Here is a 15,204-nt window from a genome sequence, read left to right as displayed (position 1 = left end):
CAAATAGTAAAATATTCTTTTACCCACTCATTAAATTGCGGTTTTGTCCAATGCCAAACTAAACACTCATCATTTGAGAGAGATTCCATCTTAACAAACAAATTAAGCCGTTTGATAGGATCATCTTCTGACTTTGATACAAATCATAGGGCTGTCATTTATATCCGCAACCCATACCCCGAACCCGAAATTATCCGTACTCATGAAACCGAGTCTAGCAAACCTGAGTACAATCCGAACTAATACGAGTCAAGTACCGGTTACTTTTTAATTGGTTTCGGGTAAACCTGAATAACTAGGTGTTCTATTCATTTATTATATCTCCAGCATTAACATATTCAATTGCTATCACTACTTATCCAAATGATGGGTTGTAAACTAGTGCCACGTGAAAAAAAAAAAAAAAATCTGTTAATTTTTAAATTTTCACGTGATTCATGAAGAAACTTTTCATATTGCATCATACTAATTTTGTCATATAGCGTGTTTTAGAGAAAAGAAAATATTAATATTGCTCAATTCACTTTATATATAAAGAAGGAAATAAGTGTTATCATACAACTATACGTATCTTAACAAGAAAACCCATCTTTAATCCTTGTTAACGTGACTCACATTTGAACAATATTAACGTGACTTGTTAAAGGATCGTGTATTTTGGTTTATATGGTTTTTTATTTGCTTACCGTTTGATGGTCCCAATGTACCCCGAAGACGAAACATGTCCGATCTGCCGTAAGGCCTGCCTGGATAAATTCGGAGAGCATGCGATTCATTGCAAGGAGATGCCTGGGTTCAAATACCGACATGATTGGGTGCGGGACGTTCTTTGGGACATCTTAAGGCGAGCTGGGATATCAGCTAAAAAGGAAGCCCCCGTAAACTTCCTTACAGACCCCACGGAAGGGAGATCCACTCTACGACCGGCAGATTTGCTCGTCTTTGGTTGGGCCGGGGGAAAACACGCTTGTGTTGACCTCACAGGGGTATCTCCCTTAGCTGGTTTGAGGGATAATGGGTTTGTAGCTGGGCAAGCAATAAAAAGGGCTGAAACGAAGAAGGTGGAGAAACATGCTAAAGCCTGCGAAGAGAACCAACATGTTTTTGTCCCTCTGGCTTTTGATACATTTGGCTCCTTGGCACCGGAAGCTATCCGTTTTCTAACCAGGGTCCAACAGGTTGTGCATAGCAATGTGTCGACTCCAAAGGGGCAGGGGTATGTCTTTAGCAGGTTAGGGTTTGCAATTCAGAAAGGGGTGGCGGCGCAGCTTGTTGCCCGCCTACCTGCTATATTGATGTAATATCTATGTTTCATCAGTAGAAATAAATAAAATTTTTGTCTTAAAAAAAAAAAAAAAAAAAATTATGTATATTAAAATTTGAAGACGATATATTTGCTTGAATTTTGGCATATATATTTGTTTTTAGGTCAAATATTCGAAACCCGATTAACCCGTACTGATAAAACTCGAACCCAAGTAACGTGGGGGAGATTAGGGTCAGGTATGAGCACTCGAAATAAGTTTGTCAAACAAGGAGAACCCTACTCAAAAAACCCGAAAATTCAACCTGAATAACACCCCTAACTAATCATAAAATAATGTGAAAATATTATTAAAATTCTTGTGTTATTACATATGCAAATGCAATTTCTTATTATTCAATAACACGCATGTGGCCACCCATATGAAATCCCAACCAAAACAAAATAATACAGAAAGAATATGAAATCCAACCAAAGAAAAATAATACAAAAAACCTGAAATGTCTGAGACCGGATTCGAACCGGGGACCTCTAGTGTGTGAGACTAGCGTGATAACCGACTACACCACCCAGACTAGTTTGTTTGATTTTCACCTTAGTTTAATTAGAACAAGATGACGAATCATACCAGCTTGGCTGGTTGTTAAAATTCGCTTTTGATTTGCTTCTTTTTTCTTGATCTGCCCACAAATAAAAATCATTTTTTTAAGATAAAGCCTTTAAAATGCTTGCAAATAAAGTGGCACCTAACATCTCAGCACCTAGGGAGTTCATTTTAGAAAAAAAATATATACGAAATCATGTTTCTACAAAGTTTTGCTCTAACCGCTACACCACCCAGACTTGCTTGTCTAATTCATCTTTATTATAGTCTCACAATATAAAGTATCCGTTCGGATAGATGAAATAGGTTATGAGAGAGGATAAAAGTAGTACTAGTAAATTTGAGACCCTTTTCATAACATACTTGAAGATGACTTTACTCAAGGCCGTCTTAATTTCTTTGAAGATGCAAAGCGCATAATAAAATTGAGACCCTTTTCATAAGAAAAAGTATTTTTGATCTTCTTACTCTTGAGCCATCTATGCGTACCCTATTGTCAAACAATCTCAAAACTAAAATCACATGTTACCTGCAAAGGCCACACATAATTTGTTATTTTTTGGAATTTGGGGCACATCTAATAGAAGAGTAACGGAAGAAAACATTCCATGAATATTTGAGCAACAAAAACGTCATAATGTTTGGTAAACTAAATACATACTGTGATGAATGTGTAAACAGGAGCGAAAGTTAAAATGTTTTAATAGTCTTGGACTTAACGGAAATTAATTAATATAATGTATTAGAAACCAGTAGGCAACCATTGGCAATTGGTAGGGTTTTAAAATAACGGAACGTCATCGCCGGTAACTTCTGTATCTATAATCTATACACACACCTTGCCCACTATTCATACACCCGGCCCCACCTATACGAGTCATATAGGGTCTTGTCTGTGCCTTTAACCAGGTCTACAGGTGTAGACCTATAAGTTTTTGAAAATTATTTTTTAATCAAACTAGACAATTGAGAGTATATGAGCAACTTTTAGTCTTTTTGTAATTATCTTATAAGACTCGTGTAAGTGAAAAACGAACTACCTTATTCTTATTTTGATGTTGTTACTCCGTTATGTTTTTCATGACAGCCAAATTGTGAAAAATAGTTGAAATTTTTATGAGTGGTTGGTCCATCAACAATAGTTTTGACAAGTTTGTACGGTGCCAGGTACAGAAAAAGCCATACAACTCGTATAACTCCATTCGACTCGTATGGAGGGTTTTCGGAGAGGGGGCTGGGGTGTATTTATAGTTGTTTCCAATTGATGTTCTGTTTGTGCAGATTAAACAATGGGATTGATGAAAAAACCTAAACAACTTTTAATAAAGCTGATGTCATCAGCAGGAACAAGTTTCTTTTATGTTAAGAGGAAGAATCCTAGGCTGAAGCATAACAAGCTTGAGATCAAAAAGTATGATCCACGTGTCAGACGCCATGTTCTTTTCACTGAAGTCAAGATGAAATTATAACAGATTAATCTTCATCATCGTAATTTAAACATCTTATTATTATCAAGTTTTTGCTATTGCTAGAAGTATCCAGATTTTATAATCTCACTGTCCAGTTTCATGGCAATATATAAAAACTTTATATTCCCAAAACAAACAAGCAACAAATCACTATCACATTGTTTGCAAATTCACAAGCCAAATCACAAGTTTTCACAACAATCAATCTTGCAGCAAAATATAATACCAAATTAAAAGAGAAAATCCCGGTCAAACCGAGAAAACACAAAAATCAATCACTCTACAAGAAAAATCACAAGCTCAAGTCTTTGTCTTCATTTCTAATACCTGAATGAGTGACCACAATATATCCAACCGATGCATACTTCTGTTATTCTCCGCCTGCATAGATCACGCTGACTAGATTAGCCGCATGTTAAGTTTGACTTGTTAGTCGATTTAGGTTATGTCAATATCAAGAAGGCATACCTCAACAATGAAACACATCCAGGTTTTATCACCATATGCGTCTATTGCGCCTTTTAAAATAGTCAATCCCAAGCACCTGATCGCTTCAGCAATCTCTAGAAAATGAACACATTCGTCGCACACCATCTGCGCACACAAAAAGCAACATTGTTGGCAAGAATTGAAAATATTTCATGGGCTTCTTGTGTTACAAGTCACAGTCATACCTCTACCAACATTTGCCCCTCGGTGCCAATATTTTCCACGATTATTGGATAAACTTTTAGGTCGTTTCCTACTTCCATTGCCCAACTTGAACCTTGATCCTGATTCCCGAGCAACTGCAAATGGTAATAAAATTAATATGCTATTACCTGATAAGGCCCGTTAACATAAAGCTTATAGAAAACGATAGAAACAAATATAGGTACCTTAAACTCAGCACATTTATCAATTTTATCGGCATGCTTCGTGATACATTGCATGAAAAGCATATGTTTAATCGTCCGTTCCAAGAGTGAATCGATGCTACACTGCGTGACACAAATTGTTTCAACTTATTAGTTTAATAAAATCATAAAATGAATATTATTGGAAAAATTGAGGTTACCTTTGATCCATTAGGAACAAGCTGTCTGAGTTCCTTAATACGATCTTGAATTAATTGTCTATCTCTAGGCCGGGGTTTACCACTTTCACCGGGCCTAGCCCGTTTTTTCCCGGGCTTAGTGGGTTCTCGGGGCCCTTCTAACTTCTCACTACATCTACTAACACTAGCTGATGAGAAGCCATGTAAAGAACGCTCGAAAGAGTAACAAATTGAACCACTGGTATGCAAATCACTAGGGATTGGTGGTAGCCGGGGAGGGGGTTTGACTGGTTGACCAGATGACGTTGACCATTTAGTGTCACTTTCACTGCAACAAACACTAGCAACAACTGCTTCCAAGAGGTTTTCAGAGCATGATCTTTGTGTGTTGCTTGTGTCTCCAACCGTCTGGTCAACAGTTACAGTCTCGGTTGTAACTGTTTCCCAATCGAAACTATTATTTTGCTTATAAAATGTGGGTCCCAATGCTTCATATAACTCACATCCAGCAGGAAACTTGAAAGAATTGTTGGTTTCGGGTTCCAGAAATGTGGGCATGAACAAGCCATGGTTTTGATCATTGTAATTTGTTGATTGGACGATATCTGATGTCGAGTTTATGGTTCCTTGATGACTAGTGATCGTTTTAACTTTTGCCCACTTATTCGTTGTTCTCTCTTGATTGTTTACATGTCTTTGAGATCTCACTGAACCCGAATTCATGGACATTTCCGTCTGTAAAACAATTTGCATAGTAAGTTTCTGGATGTGACAAAATACGCGGGTTGGGTGATAAGCTATAATATTAGAATCATAATTTGGTACGGTTGGGAGAGATATATATATATACCACACAAGAAGAAGGGTTATGTAGCTCAAAAAAGATCTCTTTAATATGGTTCACAAGCTTCAAATCCTCGGTGATCTGCGTATTTTATATTAACGACAACTTAATAAAAAGATTGATGTGATTAACCATTTAACGTGACTATAATGCAAAAAAAAAAAACTTATAGATAAAACATGAGATAGAAGTAAATACTTAAAGTTGTCTTACGGTTTTTAAAGAGCCGAGTTGTACAACCCCATATGAACCAACAGCGACAACAACGATGGTCTACAAAGCATAAAGACATCAAAACTATCATTTCATAAATAGGATTAGAGTGGCAAAATGAGTAGGTCAGGCTGGTTTTGTAACGAGTCAAAGCGGGTAGTTTTTGGTATTGGTCAAGTTGGGTGACTAGTAACTCTTGCCCCAACAAAATTACTATTTTCATAAATAATATGTTGAATACGATTGTCGAAACTATATTGTTTCAGTAATACTTCAAATTTGTTGTATGCAGCGTGACATACCCTGATCCCGGCTGTAAATTGTGTTTTCCATCCTTCAAAATGCTGAAAAATTAACATGAAACGTAAGAAATACATTAATATAATACGGTATAGTATGGTATTATCGATATCAAAGTTATTGCTAACCGTGTCTATAGAACACAAACTATTAACAAGTTGATTTCCTGATATCCATTGATGTTTACCCGTAGCTGCAACCCGTCCAACGACCCTGCTTAGCAAAGAATACAAACACACGGATGATAAGCACGATAGACAATCCAATTTATATATAAACCACTCAAATGTAATTCGGTTTTATTTATCAACATACCCTTCCCCAATAGAATATATGCGATAAGACATGTTTGCAATAGCTAATCCAAGATGATCTTGTGCGTAACACTCGTCCTTCAAATTGTCATTCGTGTTATTGAACCAGCTGTTGATATCTGAACAACCGCTTTTCTCTTTATCGTTACAATAAGCATCTTCCCAACTCAACATCCTACAAACATTCCCATTTCGGTTAGTTCATGCTAAAATTACATAGTTGCCCCCACTTGCCAAAAGTTAATAAACTTATTCAAACTTTTTACTTGATTGATTATTTGGACAAAAATTTGTTGAGTTTATTTGCAGATTAATTTAGGCAAATTACATATGCAAATTAAAACAAAAGACAAAAAACATCATCATCATCATCGTCATCGTACTCAGTAAATCCCACCAATAGCAAAGCTACGGTAGGGTCTGAGGAGGGTAAGATGTAGACAGCCTTACTTTACCCCGTAGGAATAGAGAGGCTGCTTCCAGGGAGACCCCCGGCTCGATAGGAGTTTTGCATCAAACCTTGGACATAAGGCACATAACAATCAACCACCGGGACACCAGCTGGTGCGTGTACCCTTGTCTTTCGGCTATCAACGCCACCACATGATGCCTGACTAACCTTCCGCCACTTTTAACGTTATTTTCACGAAATTAGTAAAATAACGTCAAAATTAGTGCAATTTCAAATTTGCCCACCCGAGGGTTCACACCTATATACATGTAGATACCAAAGTTGTTGAACATGATCTTACATTTGAGGTTGATGTTTGAGCTTCCAAAAAACAGCATACTTCCAGTCAGTCTTAAAACACAGATTCTTGAGTTGTTGGTGCAATTCACCACCACCACCACCACCACCATTCATCATCTTCATCCCACTATGTTAACCAACTATAGAACACCCACCCCCAAACAGAAACTAAAATGACCTTTTTACCCTCTGCAACTTCTAACTACCCCTGTAAGAGCCTCTGCCTGCCTGTTTCCTTCTCAAACCCGCTCGCCGCTTTATCGGTGGACCCACTGTGGGAGTAAGAAGACTTCCCAATCCCATCTCCCAATTCACTTCCAACCCTAACCCTAACCTCCACCTAATTTACAAGATCAACTGTCAAAAGATCAATCTTTGAACAAATTGTGACAAAATTCAAGATTTTCACCATCAAAATTCAAGAATCTTGATGTGATCAATCAATTACAAGGAAAGATTTGTTGGGTGTTGTTTAAAAACTCAAGATTTAACTAATATCAAAAGACATTGAAGAAATCAACATAAAAATCAAATCTTTTCATGAAAACTTGCTTAAAATTCAGTAAAACAAGACACCCAGATGATGAAAATGATCAAAGGTTTAAAAAGAAAAGAAAAAAGTAGTTTCATTTGTGTGTTTTCATCTTTCAAACTTCTGTTTATAAACAGTAGGCGGCTTTTTCATTAGTCAAAAGTTACACTTCACCACCCTATACTTCAAAAAGGGTGCTAAATTTGGCACAAGAAGTGACAAACATTTTGCCATTTGGTCCATATCATTTTTGGGATTTATGAGTCTTGTTTTTATAGATAGATATTCCAAGTCCAATTGATATGTATGGCCAACACCATGATATTTAAATTGAGGAAAATGTTTCTTATCTTTTCAGGAAAAGCCCTATTCATATCAATCATTTTTATGGCCAAAAGCTACAAACACCAACAAGACACAACCCCATCAATATATATCTTCTCATCATGGTTAATGATAACCATTTATTTGTTACTTTTATGGTATGCCGACGTCGTTTTAGTCGATCTTAAAAGTTAAAAAATGGAAAGGTGCCGCTTTGTGTTATACGTATTGTGCACTATGTTTCTTTGGCTGATGCATTAATTTTAGCGCTGTGTAATTCACCTTTTAGGTTGTAACGTAGTAGTAAAGAGTAAAGACTTCACGAAAATGACGAGGGTTCAAATCTTGGGAGTGTTTTTAAAAATTGTCTTATACTTTTATTTGAATAAAAAAAATCAATCGATGTTAAAATAAGCTAACCAAAAGTTTAACAAAATTAAAAATCCAAGAAGTTAAATGGTGTGTGTATTGATACGTTTAGATTTTATCTAAATTATGATTAACAATGATCTCTAATCATTGTTTAAGATTATGGGGGGTCATTTTTAGCAAAAAAGGATATGCATGAAGTCACGACAAATTTACCAAGAAAATTAAATATGGTTAAAAAAAAGGTGAAGCATAATTATTATACGTTCAACCTTTAGTCATCCAATGTTTTTATTGGTTAACATTTACAGATATTGAAAAGTCAGATTTGCATTTATTTCTAGTTTCTAATTTGTATGAAATAAAAAAGTTCTTTTTTTTAAATTATATAAAAAATTAAAATAAAATAAACTAGAGATTGTAAGTTGTAACTAAGATGCTAGTAATCGTGGATCAGCATGTCATGGTGAATATATACCCGGGCCCTGTACACACCGCCCGTTACATCCTGGGAATAGGTTTCGCCTGAAGAATCAGACTAATGATCACCTATGACTTCTGTGTACCACTAGTGCCACAAAGGCTTTTGGTGGTCTTATTGGCGCATACCATGGTGGGGTCTTCGACTGGGGTGAAGTCGTAACAAGGTAGCCGTAGGGGAACCTGTAGCTGGATTGAATCCTTCGCGAAGGAAATTCCCTTCAAGGTGCTTGCTTCCACTGGTGGCGGGCGGGCGAAGGGTCCAAAGGACACGTAGTATATCATAAAAATGAAAAGGATTTAAAAATTTAAATGGTTTGTTATATTAATCTATACCCAAGATCTTGATTAAGGCTTCTTTCGGCAACAATTTTCGCTTCTCTTACTCCATCTATAAGGGGGGTTGGCATATGCAGGATTGGCGGGAACGCCCTGACCTTGGTTACCTATGTGTGGTCACCATCCCACTCATCACTCTGGTCATGTGTTATACACGGTTGTACAACTTATTTAATTGTATTTAATATATATATATAAAGTGAGTGACGAAGTGCTGAACATAACAAGTAGCCTTACTTATCTTGTTGAAATTCAAATTTGATAGTTTCTTCAGATTTTTATTTTTTCGGTAAGTGAATTATTCACCAATAAAAGTCTATTTTGTAAAAGATAAATGAATAAAAACATCATTTTCTAAGAAGATAAATCAAGTGTGAAGGAACCAAAACCAAAAGGATGTACATAAATTCGTAAAGAGTAAGGTTTAAAATAAAATAGCCCTTAAAATAAAAAAGAAATTGTCTCGTTTAATTTACAGATGGACTATTTTTAGCTTGTCAAAGTGTAAATTATGTATCAAAAGTTTCTTGCAACCGTAAATAATATAAAACCATACTAAACATTGATTTTAATTGTGATTGTTTCATATGTACACGTTCAAACATACTAGATCAAAGTAACAATGATAAATCACTGTATTCGGTTTCTGTCAATAGATATAGTTTATTATTTTAATTTAATTTTCATACCCTCTCTCTCTCTCTCTCACTCACTAAAACATACGCATATATGACTTAAGCATGGGATTAGAAAATTGGTTTTGGGTTCATATTTTGCTAGCATTAATCATGATTTTAGGTTATCATTTCTTACGGCCAAATATTTGAAATTCTTTGGAGTATAATATGTCCCTAGTAGGCTCCTACGCATAAATAGTAATATCATATATATATATATATATATATATATATATATTAAATTTGCTAGACGTAAATTGAACATGAGTTGGGTTGATACGAACACACTGCTTATTATACTGGATTAATTTTAAAACAATATATAAAGGTTTATATTTTTATAAAAGCAAAATCGTTCAAAATCATACAAGAACTTTACCGATTAATCACTTATATATTATCAATATAAAAAAAACTTGTCCTTTTGTCATCTTTTACTTTTATTGTGTTTACTTATTTTGCGGTTGAAATGTTAAAAGAGAGGTATACACATTTCTACTACAAAGGTATACAGGGAGAAAATCATTAAGATTATATTATTATGAGAAAGAAGAAGATATTTAAACCGCTTAATTCGTCTATCAATGGTTTAAAGTTTTTAAAATCTTACTTTTTACATACAAAATGTCTATGTTATGTAAATAAAGAAAAATCATTAGACTAAAATTTTTCATATTTTAAGATATAAATTACATTTTACACGTAAAAATGTACAGGTTACATAAAGAAAATATACTTACACATGATTTACACATTTTTACACATAATTTAAACACACGTGTAACTTCTATATAAAAAAAAAGTCTTCTACAAAGAACCCTCTCAAGTCCTATCCCTTCTCCTGTATATAAATAGGCTCTAATTATCCACACATCTTTTAACATGAGATTCCATACAATTGTATAACCTCCATAGGATTGTATGTAGTGTGTGTGAATAACAAAGGATGTACGAATATCACATACATGTAAATATGATTAAATTATTTTATGCACACATATATGTACTCCATGAATAGTAACTTGGACCAATCATAATTTGTCACATGCTTTATAAAATTTTAATTTCACCTCTCTTATATCATGAATAACATGTATCCTTAGCTCATTTTATTTTTTTAATAATATCGTATTTTGTATTTACTGGATTTTAATAATCCCTATTTAATGATATTGACCGATAATAATCCCTATTCATTTTATCGCCACCAGCGGTCCCGAATTTAAAAAAGTTGGCCCCCAATGGTCCCCCATGAAAAATGACTTAACGTCGTTATACTTTTTTCCGAATTTCAAGCTAATGTTTTAGGGCTTTTGATCGGAACGAGAATACGAGTCGACAAATGTAAAAGTTAGTTTGAAACAACGCTTCAAACGACGAAACAATGCTTCAATTTGGGTCTTTGAACTTACAATTAACAAAAATCAAGCCGTTTGGATCAACGTTTCCAGCTAAGTTTTACACTAATCGACTCGTATCCTCTTTCCGATCAAAAACCCAAAAACATTAGTTTGAAATTCGGTAAAAAGTATAACGCTGTTAAATCCTTTTTAACGGGGGTCCATTGGAGGCCAACTTTTTAAAATTTGGGACCACTGGTGGCTATAAAATGAATAGGGATTATTATCGACGAATACCATCCAATAAATCTTTATTATTTAATTGTATCTTTCTTTAATAACTTTTCTTCGTTTTAAAAAGTTCTAAATACACAACTATTCTAGTATTTTTTTTCTCAATATACGATATAGCATCATATAGATTTCATTCAAAATGGGTTGCATTCAAAATAATGTAATTTTTGGTATCATAAATGACTTTCGTACATGATATGTCTTATATTGGAGATATATGCATATACAAAATTATTTTCATGTTGTACGAGCAACTCCAACAATGTTTAATTTTTATTTCTCAATATATCGATATAAATTTTATTGAAGCAAATCAATATTTAATATAAAGTATTATACTAAATTAATTCCAGCCACGTTACAGGATAACTTCAACTGTAAAATGAAGACCAACATGATTAAAAATACAAACAAATTTTGTTCTAAACACCAAAGTCAACAAAAGAAGCCGAAACATAAGCATTGTGCGTGATCTTGTAAAAGACAATCAAACAAAGCTCAATATCGTGAATTTTACATTTTTTTAAACTTGAAAATTAATTCTTTGTCTACTTTATTTAATTATTTACTTTTAAATTTATATACTTGTTGATTGTTTTTTTCTTTCATATTAAAAATGATAGAAAGTAGATTTTGTAGCTTGGCTTTTGAGTAACATGTAATCTTGAGAGGGTGACTATTTAGTCTCCATGTTTATGAGTGCTTCTTTCATGATTATCGATTATTTATCTTATTCTATACCAAATTCAAACACATTAACCTAAAGAAGTGACTTACTTGAGGTTGGTGTTTTAAAACCTTGAGTCGAAACGAGTTTGTGCCCGAACTATAGCTCATTAATACACGAGTTTTTCGTATAACAAACTTGGCTAGACTTGGCAGGCTAAATAAGTCAGGACAACTTTGTAGAATAGTAACCAAGTTTCAAGTTTGTTCCAATTAGGTCACTCATATTTTATTTTGTCTCAATTAGGTCACTCAACTTTTAATTTTGTCTTAATTAGGTCACTCAACTTTCAATGTGTCTCAATTAGGTCACTTAACTTTCAAATTTAGCCTAATTAGGTCACCCAATTTTCAATAAATGTTCTAATACTATCTTTTTTACCTTTATATTATATATTTATAAACAACTTAAACAACATTAAAACCAACACTTTTTTATTTTTTATCAGTAAATGTATCACTTAAGATAATATAGTAGTTGTCCCTCTCATTTTACAACACAAATTGAAATTTATGTGACCTAATTGAAACAAATTGAAAATTAAGTGACCTGATTGGGACAAAACAAAATATAAGTGACTTAATTGATACAAACTTGAAAGTTGGTTACTATTCTATAGTGTATTTCCCTTTATATAACTACAATAATTTTAGTTTTACATAATAAATATGTAATTATATCACAAATATTATACAACAAATCATATCCAACAACATCTCACAATACAAATATCTCACATGTTGAGTACTGTTGCTTATGAATATACTTCAGATGTATTCAGATTATAAGTATATGTAAAAGTAAGTAATATTTGTATGACTAAAATAATTAAACAATTAATAGAATAAACTAATTGGGCTTAAACCAAACTTAGAAGTACTCACTAGTTACTAAAGAAGCTCTAGATTTAGACATAAAGCTCAAAACAAGGGAAAGTGAACTTGCAGATTTCTTAAGTCTTAAGTTCAGCGAAAGCTCAACTGATTTACACTCGCAATTAATTAGTTATGTATGATTTCACAAACTATGTTACTATGATAATAGTTAAATAAAGTCAATACTAGTGATTATACTGGTTTTTTTAATATTATATAATAAAGGAAATCAAATGTAACTGAATAGGATTTTGGAACCATTGATTTATTCGTTTGACTAGTTAAACATAGCATATAACATAAAGGTGGTGGTGTTCTATGAGAAATGAGTTGAATTAACATTTATCCCACTACTCTTAGTGGCCACCAACCCCAAACAAAAGCCTACCTCTCTTTCCTTCCTTTTACATGTTCTTTTTCAATATCCAATAAAAATTTCACACAAACATCTATATTCATTATGTGTGAGAATTTTATATATTAATACCGGATGGGTTATTTTATAATATACATTTTTGCAAATAGTATTAGTGTTCACAAAGTCTACAGGTTTGTGAAACTAGACTTGCACTGTAAATATACATTTTAAACTGAACCTAATCTAATATGGCCATTGATTTTTAACTTCTCTAATTATCACGGTAAACGTCTTTGATACTTGATGGATGACCTTTCTAGTGGCATTTTCCCATCCTTTTCGGACCATTCACCCTTCTCCCTTAGATAGCATGTTTTTACTTGTAGCACAAGCTTTCCGAAATCTCATAAACAATCCTGGTTATAAGGCAAGAAAACTAGATATATATAATGTATTAATGGTGCAATCTTTCTTAACTTCCTTAAAACTTTTTCAATGATCCAAGGCAATAAAGTTTGGGCCTTACCACTAGAGGTGCACACATAAACCAGTCAGTGGCGAAGCTTGGGCTTCGCCATGGCGGTGACCGAAGTCATGGACCCAAAAATTTTCGGGTCGGCGATTCGGTTCGTGTCAATGGTTCGGGTCGTGCCGGTGGTTCGGTTCGTGTCGGTGGTTCGGTTCGGGTCAGATTAAACAATATGGCATCATCCACACATATATTTTTTTTTCATTCATTCAAAACGATTGTTCGGTTTGGGTCGGATCAAACAATTTCATCATACAATACCTATTACAAGCTTAATTGACTAATTTCCCTAAATCCCCAATTCACAATTACAAACCCTAATTTTATAATAATTGATTTAACAACACAATAACACAAAGGAAGAGCAAATAAAGTATTACCTTGCGGTGGTGGATGAGCGGGGATGAGCGACGGTGGTGGATGAGCGCGAACGGTAGTGGGTCGGTGGCGGTGGCAGTGGCAATTGGCAAACAGAAGGCAGAAGGGAAAGGGAAGCTGGTGGGGGCGTGCATGAGACTGAGACCGATCCTTTTTTTTTAATTCCTATTTGTTTGTTTTTTATATAGGGTCCTGCTAGGAACACCCCACCACACCACCCTATAAGCCGCGTATAGGGATATACGCGGCGTATTAGGGTACGATTTTACGTCCTAGTCTGGCTTGTCATAGGGTTGTCGGATCGTACCCTAATACGCCGCGTATAACCCTATATGCGGCGTATTGGGTTTTGTATATTATTGGAGCGGATTGAGCCCGACTCCCTCCCCTCCCTCTCCACCATTTCTTTTTTACTTTTTTTTCCATAACCCTCACCCTCTTCATTCAACCAACACCAACAACCATATATGTTTCCGGCGACGGACGAGGAGATGCCGGACGGTGCTGACGGTCAGTCGGAGTCGACGGACGAGGAGATGCCGGACGGTGCTGACGGTCAGTCGGAGTTAAACCAGGTTTCGCTTTATATTTATTTAGTACATGTTAGGTCATAGTTATAGATGTTAGGATAGAGATTTGGTGAATGGTTTACTTTTGAAATTTGTATAGACACCGACCGTTTTACGGTAAACATAGTTTGCCGGGCCTCCCAAACTTAAAATAGATTTTCTTTACTGTTACCGTTATTGTTAAAATTTTTATTATATTATTACTATTAAAATATTAATATTATTATTAAGATATTGTTGTTATGAAAATATTGTTGTAAATAAAATAAAATACTATTATTGTATTTATTAAAATACTGTTAGTATTATTAAAATAATAATTTTAAAATACTAGTTAAATATTAATTATTATTATTATTATTAAAATATTGTTATAATAATAATATGAAAATACATAATATTAATTATTATATTATTATTATTTTTGTTCTAAACATATAATTGTTAGTATTAAAGCTTTAATTTTTATATTATTATTAGTACTAAAATATTATTATTATTAGGTACGTTAGAGATTCAGATGCCGGGGTTAGGCGGCGACGCCAGACGTTCGGAGGTATGTGCGTATACTGTATTGTATAATATAATTTAATATAATATAATAATTTATTATTATAT

General features: G+C 34.0%; 1 protein-coding gene, 1 non-coding gene and 2 pseudogenes across 2 annotated transcripts; 2 read left to right on the top strand and 2 right to left on the bottom strand.

Annotated features, from left to right (window-relative positions):
• Positions 1 to 1,765: 1,765 nt before the first annotated feature.
• TRNAV-CAC (transfer RNA valine (anticodon CAC)) lies at positions 1,766 to 1,839 on the bottom strand. The gene has a single exon. It is a non-coding gene; the product is annotated as a tRNA-Val (tRNA).
• A 1,318-nt stretch (positions 1,840 to 3,157) lies between these two features.
• LOC143612878 (uncharacterized) lies at positions 3,158 to 3,337 on the top strand (annotated as a pseudogene).
• Positions 3,338 to 3,489: 152 nt separating this feature from the next.
• On the bottom strand, positions 3,490 to 6,915 carry LOC143612885 (transcription factor EMB1444-like). Its single transcript, XM_077086753.1, has 11 exons — positions 6,797 to 6,915; positions 6,046 to 6,219; positions 5,859 to 5,943; positions 5,733 to 5,774; positions 5,431 to 5,490; positions 5,224 to 5,298; positions 4,395 to 5,108; positions 4,216 to 4,317; positions 4,012 to 4,125; positions 3,806 to 3,931; positions 3,490 to 3,718 (listed from the first exon to the last, which is right to left on the bottom strand). Exons 1-11 carry the CDS (start codon positions 6,910 to 6,912, stop codon positions 3,638 to 3,640), a joined length of 1,689 nt encoding a protein of 562 aa, XP_076942868.1. The 5' UTR covers positions 6,913 to 6,915; the 3' UTR covers positions 3,490 to 3,637.
• Positions 6,916 to 8,399: 1,484 nt separating this feature from the next.
• LOC143612892 (18S ribosomal RNA) lies at positions 8,400 to 8,692 on the top strand (annotated as a pseudogene).
• The last annotated feature ends 6,512 nt before the right edge of the window (positions 8,693 to 15,204 follow it).

The sequence above is a fragment of the Bidens hawaiensis genome, unplaced genomic scaffold (assembly GCF_021521415.1).
Source record: "Bidens hawaiensis isolate Kalapana, Puna unplaced genomic scaffold, B.hawaiensis_p1.1 tig00035945_1, whole genome shotgun sequence".
Classification (NCBI taxonomy): Eukaryota; Viridiplantae; Streptophyta; class Magnoliopsida; order Asterales; family Asteraceae; genus Bidens; species Bidens hawaiensis.
The sequence above is the reverse complement of the archived record's forward strand: the minus strand, read 5'-3'. Positions and strand labels throughout refer to the sequence as shown.